The sequence below is a fragment of the Staurois parvus genome, unplaced genomic scaffold (assembly GCF_062004578.1).
Source record: "Staurois parvus isolate SC_StPar_1 unplaced genomic scaffold, SC_StPar_1.0 ptg000177l, whole genome shotgun sequence".
Classification (NCBI taxonomy): domain Eukaryota; kingdom Metazoa; phylum Chordata; class Amphibia; order Anura; family Ranidae; genus Staurois; species Staurois parvus.
This window is the reverse complement of record NW_028317973.1, coordinates 7,958,198-7,971,014: the sequence shown is the minus strand read 5'-3', so window position 1 is coordinate 7,971,014 and position 12,817 is coordinate 7,958,198. Positions and strand designations below refer to the sequence as shown.

At 39.8% G+C, this 12,817-nt stretch overlaps 1 protein-coding gene across 1 annotated transcript in view; it reads left to right on the top strand.

The window, feature by feature from the left end:
• The window catches only part of LOC149462316 (cadherin-related family member 2-like), a 140,158-nt gene that overhangs the window by 122,276 nt on the left and 5,065 nt on the right, over positions 1 to 12,817 (top strand). Inside the window, exon 30 of the mRNA XM_089677134.1 lies at positions 1,469 to 1,529. Within this exon, the coding sequence (XP_089533260.1) occupies positions 1,469 to 1,529 (61 nt within the window). The remainder of the gene's footprint in view (positions 1 to 1,468; positions 1,530 to 12,817) is intronic.

The window sequence follows — 12,817 nt, the reverse complement described above, 5'->3', positions numbered from 1 at the left end:
TCTCTGTGCTTCCTCTGTCCTCTGTGTAAGCAGATCATGGTGGGAAGGGGCAATAGGGTGCTATACACAGCTTCCTGAAAACATCGAAGTATCCTGCCTCAGTACTCTGCTTAGTGGTTCTAAAGCCAGGACATTTTTTACTTTAAAGTGATTCTATAGGCTTATGTTTTCAAAAGAAAAAAAATAACAAACATGTCTATACTTACCTGCCGTGGTGTGCAGTGGTTTTGCACAGAGCATCCCGGATCCTCCTCTTCCCTCCTTTCCCACTGGTGCTCCTGGCCCTTCTCCTGTCAGGTGCCCATACAGCAAGTACCTCTGCTCCATGTGTCCATTCACACACAGAGCTGTGGCTCGGCACCATCCCCTCTCTCTTCTCATTGGCTCACTGGCTTTGATTGACAGTGGTGGGAGCCAATGGCTGCCACTTCTGTCTCAGCCAATGAGAAGAGGGAGTCCTGGGATAGCCGAGACTCCAGTGTACATCGCTGGATCGAGAGGGGGCATGGGGGGGCTGCTGTCAAGAGAAGGTTTTTTACCTTCATGCATAGAATGCATGAAGGTAAAAAACTTTGAGCCTTTAGAGCCACTTTAATGCATTTACTGGGAGAAAAGAACTAGTTGGTACTGGATGTCTTTCAGCAAGGAAAGAGGCAACCCTGCCTGACTTGCTGTTTTTCCTGAAGCACAGCTTGAGAAGCCCACAGTGTGCAGTAAAATCAAACTAAGCATTGTCGGTACAGGAGAGAAGCATGTACAACTGCACAAGACTGACGATAAGGCTCGATTTCAGCTTTAATTATACTGAATAGCTAATAAATATAAGACAATGGCTTTGTCCTGCCAACCCTTTGTAATGGCACCACTGGTAATTGTACAGTACACTCTTTAGGCTGCTGCCATACTGGCCACTGAAGAGCAGCATGCAGGGCCAAGCCTGTTACAGGCTGGTGTTTCACTTTTGTGTGGCTATAATAATAATGGATCATATGCACAGTCTTAATGTTCAGGGAAATAGATCAGAGATTGCATCTACCATTAACATTAAAGGAACATTAAAGGAAGCTGGTGCTTACATAAATACCAGCCATTACCAACCTCATTTTCAATTTTCAGGTTGACTGAGTCTCCAGCATTAATCATTTCTACACTACTGAAATGGAGTTAGTATGCATACTGTGAAGTGAGAACCCCTAATCTGCATACTTGTGCCAGTCAGTGACACAGAAACTTTTAAAGCTACTGAATTAGCATGACCCACAGGCAAGTAACATTTTAGGATAGAGAAGCAATGGCCTGCTACTACTTGCACATTATGACGGAGCCTACCTAGCTCAAAAGTGGTAAAATTCTTTTTATTATAACTGAGCCCTTAATAATTTTTACCTTATTCACATTCTTTACAAAAACATTTTCTATCTGTATTTGGTGTTAATGCTTATTTTAATTTTTTTTCCTTTTTGTGCAGTGTGCACTCGGATTACAATAATATCTTTGTTGGTGTGAAAGGTGATACATCTGTGTATCAGGTACGTATTAGCAGCCAAATGTACTTTTACCACCAGTTTCTTCATGACTTTCAAAGGATTCTGTGCTTGACACATTGACATCCACTGGAAATATTGGGGTCTTTTTGGAATCGAGTTAAAAAATATATTAGACACATTGTTTAACTGCTGTGATATATATACATTGGAAAGAAAAAGTATGTGAATCTCCTGAAATTACCTGGTTTCCTGCAGTAATTTGCTATAAAATGTGATCTGATCTTGATAGTCACACGAACAGACAAATACAGTGTACTTAAGCTGATAACACAAAAACTAACAAAAACAAAATCTAATTTCTTGTGTCTTTATTGAACACACACATTAAACATTTACAGTGCTGGAAGAAAAATTAAGTGAACCCTTGGTATTAATCGCTTAATGAATTTCCTTTGGCAGCAGTGACTTAAAGCAAGAGCTTTTGGTAGTTCTGGATCAGACCTGCACAACATTCAGGAGGAATTTTTGCCCATTTCTGTTTACAAAACTGCTTCAGCTCAGACACATTTGTAAGTCATTCCACAGTATCTCTGGGGGGAGGTCTGGGTCACTCCAAAAGGAGCATTTTCTTTTTCTGATGCAAGTCTGTGGTGGATTTACAATGCTTAGGGTCATTGTCTTGCTGCATCACCCAACTTCTACTAAGCTACATGAAATAAAAGGTTAAGAACGAGCGCTGGGTGGAACAGATATTAGTAAGTGAAAAGAAGCTGCTGGCATAAAAGGCGAAACCTCAAAACCTCCTCATAAAATAAATGAACATATAATATGCAGCGCTACAAATTGAATAATAAAATGGATGTTAAAATGAAAAATGTGTGCAAGTAACCAACAGAACTTGGTGCTTAAACTAATAATAAAAAGCAATGACAGATATCCTGAAGAGAAAAGGTGCAAAATAGTGACAATGGTGCCAAAGTTAGTCTATTTGGTGGTATTGCAAAATCGTAAAACAATCCGTGACATCTGTGGCTTAGATAATGAATGTCGATTGCACTAACCAGATAGCACAATTTAGATAGCGCATTGGAGTAAATAAGACCTACTCCTGGTCATCTGGATCTTAAGCACTACAACGCAAATGGTCACCAGGTCAACAGCATCCAGGTACTAGGCGTTCGAAGGTAGAAAGCTCATCACCAGGTATTCCATCATCAGCCACCAGGAGAATGTTACTCACTCTCATATCTCAGGAATCACCTTAGGGAGGGCTCGCAGAACAAACAAGCCCAAAAGAGAGGTATCCGATAGTGTAGTATTGTTTATTTAAAGGATGTAGTATAAAAACAGATAAACAACTTACATGAAATATCAAGATGGCCGCTGGTCGTTCATAGGGACCGTGCGGGCTAGTAACACTAGGCTAGTAACACTAGGGAGGTGCCCCCACACAGTGTTACTAGCCTGCATGGTCTGCATTGTGCCTTGGGAGTCATCTTAGCTCGGCACCAACTTCTAGGAAGAGTAGCCACAGAACTAAACTTTCTCCATTTATATACTACTTGTCTAACTATCCACTGATGGATACCTAAACACGTTGCTTTGTGTCCCTTTCCAGCCTTATGCAGATCAACTACTCTTGATCTTATGTCTTCAGAGCTCCTTTTTTTGAGAGGCATGATTCACATCAACTAATGCGTATTATAAACAGCAATCTTAAAATGTTTGAGTGTCCTTTATTAATCAAAGTAGCGCTAAATCACACCTCCAAACTCATATCATTCATTTGACCCAGGTGTGAAAATTACTGACTCCAGTTTGTTTTTTTTTAAGTAATTAGTCTATGGGTTCACTTACTTTTTCATACAGCACAGTGAATGTTTAATGGGTGTGTTCAATAAAGACATTAGAAATTAGAACTGTTTGTTCATTATCAGCTTAAGCACGTCGTGTTTGTCTATTGTGTGACTTAGATAAGAATCAGATCATATTTTATGGCAAATAACTGCAGAAAACCAGTTAATTCTATAAGGTTTATATACTTTTTCTTGCCATTGTATTTCTATGTGCATGACTTGGCTGTCATTGACTTTAATAATAAGTGTCTTACATGCAGAAAGTATTAAACTCAATGGATCAGTATACCGTCCAGGGAACTAGCATATCAAAAGAGCAGGTCATCATTGGCACCCTCCATATTCTCTTTATTGGTTTCTTTGAAACTCTGTTTTTTTCATTGATAAAAATTATGTGGATATCTGTTTTCCTGCACAACCTCAAAACTCAACTCTAGGCATTTTTTAAAAAATGTTCCTCTGGAGTTTTAAAATAAGCAGCCCAATCTCCAATATTTACCTTCAATCCAGAGCTACCCCCTGCAGTGCCTCTTCTTGGCAACAAGATGTCTTCAGTCTTGTGGATAGAACGACTCACAGATTCAATCCAAAAAATTGAATAAAGACTGTAATTGCAGAGCAGCAGGGCTCTGCACAGCACTATGTACTCAGTGCTCTATCCAGAGATCGGCGCTGATGTAATCGGCTTCGCTATCTGCATTGGCTGAGACCACCCAAAGTTTGGAGAAGACTGAAGTGGAAGAGAAACTAGCATGTCAGATAACCAGCCAAAAGACATCAGAAAAAGGTTAAAAATATAACATTCTGGCAGGGAAGGGGGGAGCTTTTTTTAGCATGATAGCTGAAGGGTTAAAACTAGCAGACACTCATATGTAGCATCCAAACTATGCTGACAAGAAACATGGTGAAAGGAGTAAGCAGAAGGTGAACTGCTACAGCTCCTTTAATCAGAGGGTGATAACCTAGCTTCAATGCCTAACTGCAGCAGAGAAAAGACAAGGTACCAGCCTGGCTGAACAGTTTGGTAGTGCTATGTAAATTTCAGGAATGTCAAAACCTATAAAAAATCCCTCCAGGTCCCAAAATCACTTGGCTTCAAAGCATAGGCCATCATGTAAGTCTAGTATGGTTGGGAGTCCCTAGCATATAAACATGAAATATGAAAAAATAAAATAAATAGTTATGGACCCAAGACCACACCATCATAGAACTAGGTCTCTATAAAAACTTATCTCAAAAATCTAGACTAATACATGATAAAAAACTATTTTATTGTACTGTACATGCAACACATAGACAATTATAAAAGCAATCATAGACCCCATACCACCCTGTCAATATTGCATAATTATTTCACATTCTCATATATCCTTGAATTTCTAAATTGTGTACAGACGGATTCCGCATACTTTAATATTGACTATGAGCAGAAGAGATGTGCAAACAATCCCTTACTTTAATTACCAGGAATAATAATATATGTTCCACTTGTATCAGTAGCTAGAAACGAATATAAGAATACAAGAGTTCCTTACCTCTGATGTAGCCAGGAGCACTGGTGAAACTGATCAGGATGGCACAGGATTCCACATGCCCCTTATCTATCTCTGTCTTGAGGCTGACAATGGTGGACCACTGGTGGCTATAAGTATATGGTGTGGCTATGTTGCAGATTGAAAAGTGAAGGATCCAACTTTAGAGATCATCTACAGATTCTGCTTGAAGTGGCTTGTGGTGCATGCATACTGGGACACCTTTTTTATACTTCATGAATAGCTCTGGTACAATATAACTTCACATGACATGCAGGTCATCTCATAGGTTGTTCAAATGTGTGAGGGAGATTGGTATGAACATTCACAGCCATAGCCTTAAGTTCTCCTTTAGATCATACTATATGTGAAAATAGTCCTATGGACCGTATTGCAGATGCTTCTAGTCTATAATCTCTGTTCAACGTGTGAGGGAGGTTGGTGCATTTAGTTTCAGTTTGGAGTCCTCCTCTAGACCATGTTGTAAAAAAAGTTCTATGGGCTTTTCAACAATTGCTGGCTGTTACAACTGGCCAGGACTTTTTACCCACCCACGTGTATCCTGTATGTGTCCAGTGTGGCTGTTCATGCTTGACAGGAGTCGATTATTTGATCAACTTCTGTCGAAGGAGAATGTTGGAAAGCTTTTCCTGATCAGGAGCTTCAGCTGCAGATTTGTGTATTCTGAAAAAAGCTGGAGCTGCTTTCAGAATACAATGTTCCAGAAGAGGACCTCAGTTTGTGTGGATTCAGTAACCTGTTTGTTTAGTTTTTTTTTTTCCATTAACTCCGACGGCTGAATGAAAAAAAAAAAGTACCTGTCTATTGCCAGCTAAAATCGGTAATAAACCCAAAATCAAATACAGTATTCCTCAGAGGTGAGTACACCCCTCACATTTTTGTAAATATTTTATTATACCTTTTCATGTGGCAACACTGAAGAAATGACACTTTGCAACAATGTAAAGTAGTAAGTGTACAGCTTGTATAACAGTGCAAATTTGTTGTCCCCTCAAAATCACTCAACACACAGCCATTAATGTTTAAACCGATGGCAACAAAAGTGAGTACACCCCTATGTGAAAATGTCCAAATTGGTCCCAAAGTGTCAATATTTTGTGTGGCCACCATTATGTTCCAGCACTGCCTTAACCCTCTTGGGCATGGAATTCACCAGAGCTTCACAGGTTGCCACTGGAGTCCTCTTCCACTCCTCCATGATGACATCACGAAGCTGGTGGATGTTAGAGACCTTGCGCTCCTCCACCTTCCGTTTGAGGATGCCCCACAGATGCTCAATAGGGTTTAGGTCTGGAGACATGCTTGGCCAGTCCATCACCTTTACCCTCAGCTTCTTTAGCAAAGCAGTGGTCATCTTGGAGGTGTGTTTGGGGTCGTTATCATGTTGGAATACTGCCCTGCGGCCCAGTCTCCGAAGGGAAGGGATCATGCTCTGCTTCAGTATGTCACAGTACATGTTGGAATTCATGGTTCCCTCAATGAACTGTAGTTCCTCAGCACTCATGCAGCCCCAGACCATGACACTCCCACCACCATGCTTGACTGTAGGCAAGACACACTTGCCTTTGTACTCCTCACCTGGATGCTGCCACACATGTTTGACACCATCTGAACCAAATACGTTTATCTTGGTGTCATCAGACCACAGGACATGGTTCCAGTAATCCATGTCCTTAATCTGCTTGCCTTCAGCAAACTATTTGCGGGCTTTCTTGTGCACCATCTTTAGAAGAGGCTAACTTCTGGGATGACAGCCATGCAGACCAATTTGATGCAGTGTGCGGAATATGGTTTGAGCACTGACAGGCTGACCCCTTCAACCTCTGCAGCAATGCTGGCAGCACTCATATGTCTATTTCTCAAAGACGACCTCTGGATATGACGCTGAGCATGTGCACTCAACTTCTTTGGTCGACTATTCTTTTTTAGGCTTTTTCCCTTTGTTTTCACCTAGTGATCTGGCCAGTAGCACACCTAATGTATTAGAGTGCCCCTCCCCCCACTCTGGAGGAAGGCGCACAGGGGGCACAGCAGACAGCAGCATTGTCACTCTTGAGTGGGAGAGGGTAGTGTTAAATGTACTTTGCAAATTTAAATACACAAAATAAATTGAAGCTGAACTCCAACTAACATTTTATAAGCAGTTACAGCAAACAGTTTTTCTTTTTGAGATAAAGATTTTACATAAATACATTAAATTTGGCCATTGTAAGAATCCCTTTCTGTCAGTAGTAACTGACTGCTACATCTGCAGGAGAGCTTGTTCTTCTGAAAAACTTACTGACTACATCAAAGGTGAAAATAAAAGAGAGAAAGCCTACACCTGAAAACTAATGCAGCCATCACACCTAAGAAATGGTAAGCTGCAATATAATAAATGTTTGCTTTTGGGTTTGATATCGCTTCAAGACAAGTACTTTTTTTTTTTTTACTCCACTATTCACTACAAGCCAGCCTAACACAGATCTCACTTGCAAACTCATATCAGTATGTTTGTTAGAGAATGAAAGGTCTGAATTATGGAACACTGCCATGGCATCTGCCTGTTCCAGCCCTGGAATTTTCACATACAGTATGTGCAGCTATTCTTTTGGCTGTATTTATGCTCTGGTGCTATAAAAAAAACTATGAGGTCTATTTGTACATTTTTTCACACAGCTTTCACCCTAGATTCATACATGTGTCTAATTGGATTTGGAAAAATGCATAAATCCTAGGTGAAAGTTGTGTGAACAAATGTACAAATAGACCTCATAGTTTTTTATAAACATTTATAAACAAACTCCCATGTTTTAGCTCTCATCTCTGATATCTCTTTTACCATGTTTCATTGCATTTTGCTATAGTTTGATTGTGTTTTGCAACATTAGAAATCCGCAAAAGCAGCAACATATGGTTAAACATGCATTAGAAACGTACAGGTGAAACTCGAAAAATTAGAATATCGTGCAAAAGTTCATTTATTTCAGTAATGCAACTTAAAAGGTGAAACTAATATATGAGATAGACTCATTACATGCAAAGCAAGATAGTTCAAGTTGTCATAATTATGATGATTGTGGCTTACAGCTCATGAAAACCCCAAATCCATAATCTCAGAAAATGTTAATATTACATGCAATCAATAAAAGAAGGATTGTACATAGAACAATATCGGACCTCTGAAAAGTATAAGCATGCATATGTACTCAGTACTTGGTTTGCCCCCTTTTGCAGCAATTACTGCCTCAATGCAGTGTGGCATGGAAGCTATCAGCCTGTGGCACTGCTGAGGTGTTATAGAAAACCAGGATGCTTCAATAGCGGCCTAAAAAAAGAATACACCTAAAGTCCGTGTTTTTATGACTGTATAGTGTGAATTGATGTTTAGAGTAATTTTTTAAAGAAATTTTCCATATTTTTCTTTTACTCGCTCTTTCATATTTTAATGATGGTGTTCCTTATATAGACAGTCAGGTCCTCTCTCTAGTGGCATTCCATATGTTAATTGCTATATGATTACTATAGGCTCATTCAGACCTGTCCATTTTTATATGTTGTGTTAATTTTGTGAACTCTTTGTGGACTCTTTAGGGATTGGACTGCACTTTTAGAGTAGTTTTTGAGTTTTGCATGTGCGTGTAAGCAGATGCTTGTGGGGTATCATTTAATGTATTTCTTCTGTTGTAGTCATTGTACTTTGTAGCTATTCAAACCATTACAGGCTGCCCAGGATGGGAAGGGGTTAACTGTGTCTAGGTCCATTTTCGAGGCTTTCTGAGTCCTGCCCCCAAAAATACAAGGGAAGGGCTCAGCATGCTCTCTCTTCCACATGGGATTTACAGAGGAAGATCTGCTACAGTATGTAGTCCTACTGGAGCACATGGCTCTCTTCTGGGCCACCCTGCTGGGATTCTCCCTGGACTAGGAACCTTACAGCATTGGACTCTTGCTGAATATGCTTTCTGGAAAGATATGAGCCGGGACAGCCTGCATTAGTTAGTTAGAGCTGGACTCTGTTTCATGTGTTGTGCTGTTGAACTGTGTTGTTGAATCTCCAGTAAAACTGGTAACTGTTTCAAGCCTGGTCTGAAGTTACTCTAAAGGAGTGCATGATGGTTTCTGGCTTATGGAAGGACAATGGTCCATTAAGCACATGTGAGGTATGAAGCAAAGCTACTACAAAAGGTCTACTGGGCAAGACAAGCAGATGGTGCAATGCAGTTGCTATGGGTAACCAAACTAGTGCAAGATACATTGTTGCCAGTCAAGAAGCGTAGTACCCAGCATGATGGAGGGTCCCCCCCCCCATAATCAGATTTCTGTAGCATTATTAATAAACATAAAATGCTATTAAATAGTTGAATCCTCAAAACTACTCTAAAAGTGCAGTCCAATCCCTAAAGAGTCCACAAAATAAACCATAGCCTTCTTGTGTGATCACGGTGACAAATTAGTGTCCAAAAAAATATATAATTCTTCCACTGATTTCCACGGTAATACTCCCTCAAAGAAAAAGAAACATCACATAGTGCATTATCTTTTAAACTACATATGAATAAGTGACATCACTCAAGTGAATAACCCATCAAAATTATTAACAGTGTTTTAATAAATTAAAACCTTTGAAACCGCTTTAAATACCATAATCATAAGGGATTAAGTCGATGACGAAACGCGTCAAGGGAAGTGACGTCAAGACGCACACGGGAACCGAAAGTTGACCGATGGCCATTTTGGAAAAGGGAAAGGATCACCTGTTAGTCCCTGGACATTTCCTAGATGGCAGCAAGGCTACTTTATAGTATTTAAAGTGGTTTTAAAGGTTTTATAATGTGAGCATTCTGATTAAAGTTTATTTGCATCTATCTATCTTGGCGGTATCACACTATTTCTGTCCCTCATATATTTACATCTATATGGAGCAAGATGTATGGGGATTTATGGAGTATTATGGCTGATAGACCCATGTAGTGCCGGGAAGACAGCGTAAGCCTTGTGGAGATCTACAGGAGGGCCGTTTCCCACCAGCTATTGAATTATATTAAAAGCGTCATTGTTTTGGATTGTTGGTAAGGGTATTCACTCCTTACTATAAATAGAAGTGTCACAGTGTTGGTTTGTGTAAGAGCAGTGAAGAGTGATTCACACATACGGTGTTGCTTCACTGTTTGCTTCACAGTTTTTTTTCACTTTTTTCACCATCTACACTGTTAATAATTTTGATGGGTTATTCACTTGAGTGATGTCACTTATTCATATGTAGTTTAAAAGTTAATTCACTATGTGATGTTTCTTTTTCTTTGAGGGAGCATTACCGTGGAAATCAGTGGAAGGATTATATATTTTTTTGGACACAAATTTGTCACCGTGATCACACAAGAAGGCTATGGTTTATTTTGTGGACTCTTTAGGGATTGGACTGCACTTTTAGAGTATTTTTGAGGATTCAACTATTTAATAGCATTTTCTGTTTATTAATATTTATACATCTTCACGGGTGAAGTTGTTGATGGTGCTTTGGGGAGTCGAATTAATATACATTTATATTCATTTAGGAAGTGGTTTTATATAATATTAGGATTTCTGTAGCAACCAGAACCGAACCTGCGTTAGGAAGACCCTATGGTCTGGCTGCATGGTATGGGAGTGTAAGCGTTAACAAGGATACGCATGGAGTCCACGCTAGGTGCATAGCAGGACCTCACCCTGTCACTGGACTGGTGGAGAGGGCATGGGCGCAGCAGTGTCCCTCCTAAATGCAACATACATCAAGCTAAGGTGTGTAGTGACATGGGACATAGGGTTGCCACCTCATCCCTTTAAAACCAAACACATATTAATTACACAGGTTCTGAGGCTAATTTAATGAAGATAATACACTAAGTGAGTTTAATTACCACCTTAACTAACCACAGAATCTGTGTAACTAATGTGTGTTCGATTTTAAAGGGATGAGCTGGCAACCCTAATGGGACAGCACTTTTCAGAGGAACTTTGTACTTTTATTATTGCACACAGTGAAACGCCTCATCTTTAGGTCGGGGAACCATCATAGTGTTTGGTTCTCACATGAACGTGGTCACCGCCTGGTCCAGGGCAATGATGAGCACACCAAAGGTACCCCTATGTACAGGGAGAGTGGCCCCCCCAGATGGGATCATACTGAATGGACTGCCAGCCTACAAGAACAGACCTGATACAGTATACCACAATGCTTGGATATGTGTTACCATGTGTTATAGTATGCTGCAATGCATTCGTGTCGGAGCTATAATATTTTAGTTCATTAGAATGCAAGTGAAAATTGTTCCCATTCCAACATACTGTGGTAATGTATGTAACATGTGTTACTGCAAAACACCGCACTGCAAAAGTGGGCTTCAGCCCTAATAGAAAAGCCTGCTAGGGGCCACAGGCCATACTGAATAGGAGAGATTCAATGTGCCACAGCACCTAGCAGGAAGAACGAGTGCTATTTACAGTATATAATAATAAACCTCATCTTCATTTACAAAACAAATGCTGTTGTTACACACACATTGATAGGGCTGTTTACATTAAGATGAACATATTCAGGTTTATAAAATAAATAAAAAGAATAAGTCCTCATGCACACTGGACATTTTTACAGATGCTGTTTTTGGCTTTTGGAGTTTTTTTCTATAGCCAGTAAACTCCCCAGCATGTTATCCTATGTGTCCATGCACACATAGACTGTAATCGGCGTTTTTGGCAGGGGAATTTTTTGGCTGGAAAAAAACCCAGAACTAGTGGGTTTCTAGAGGAGTTTTTTTAGCTGTAAAAATGCTCCAATGCTGAAAAATGCGGTAAAATGTGGCAAAACTTGGTAAAACACGGAAAAACTGCAGTTTTTGAGCAAAAATTTGTGTGTGTGGAAAAAAACGCTAAAACCACAAATGGGGCAAAATGCAGATAAATGCTAATTCAAAAATGCTAAAATGCTGAAAAACTTGCGTTTTTAACATGACTTTACACAACTAACGCTACCAGCATGGAGCATAAATCCAACACAATTCAGGTATAATAATTAGTAACATTGTTAGTAGTCTAAAGGAAATGTAATAGGCTCACAGAAGGAAATGACAAGTAACAGCATACACCCACACAAGTGCAGGCTTGTAGACTTGACAGGTTTTACTGTAGTCCAGGCAGACTCTGTTACATTTCATAGAAGCAAAATAACTATTTGCAAAGAGCTTTGTCTGTTTCTAACAGAGGATGCTTCACAGGTAGAGACTGGGCAGCCACTGGATACGCTCAGATTCTGTAACATGACTTATATATTCCCTTGACCATTCCATTTAAAACTGAACTCCAGAATAGCTAAATGCACAGATTACTTAAATATTAGGGATCTGTTACCTGCCAAATGATTTGTAGTTCTGCCCATCCAGTTCTAAATTTACACAGCTCTGTCACATAGCACAGACCTGTCTAGCAGGGCAGGAGACCTATTTTTTCCCTGCTGCAGTTAAGTAACACTTACAGGTCTTGTCCTTCCCCAGCCTGTGATTGGACAGTGAAAGGAAAATCATCAGACTGATAAACTGTCAAGGTTCTTGAAAGACCATAAACATTAAGTGTCTCCTCAAAATAAAGGGGAGATCCTCAGTATGGATAGGGTTATATCTTGGTGTCCCAGTAACTCTATTAAACCTCCTGGGATACATAAAGGTTTACCAAATACCAGTAAATCTGCCACACTAAGTTGCTGTAGAGCAGGTACCACTTTTCTGTTTTAAAAGTGCTCCCCAGTTTTGCCAACCCCCCACGTTTTTTACGTGTCAAATTTACTGACAGGATACTTTTTTTTTAACAGACAACCTGAAACATGACAGAAACTAAGAAATTATATTTAACCACTTGGCCTCCTGATGATTTACCCCCTTTCCTGACCAGGCCATTTTTTTCATTACGG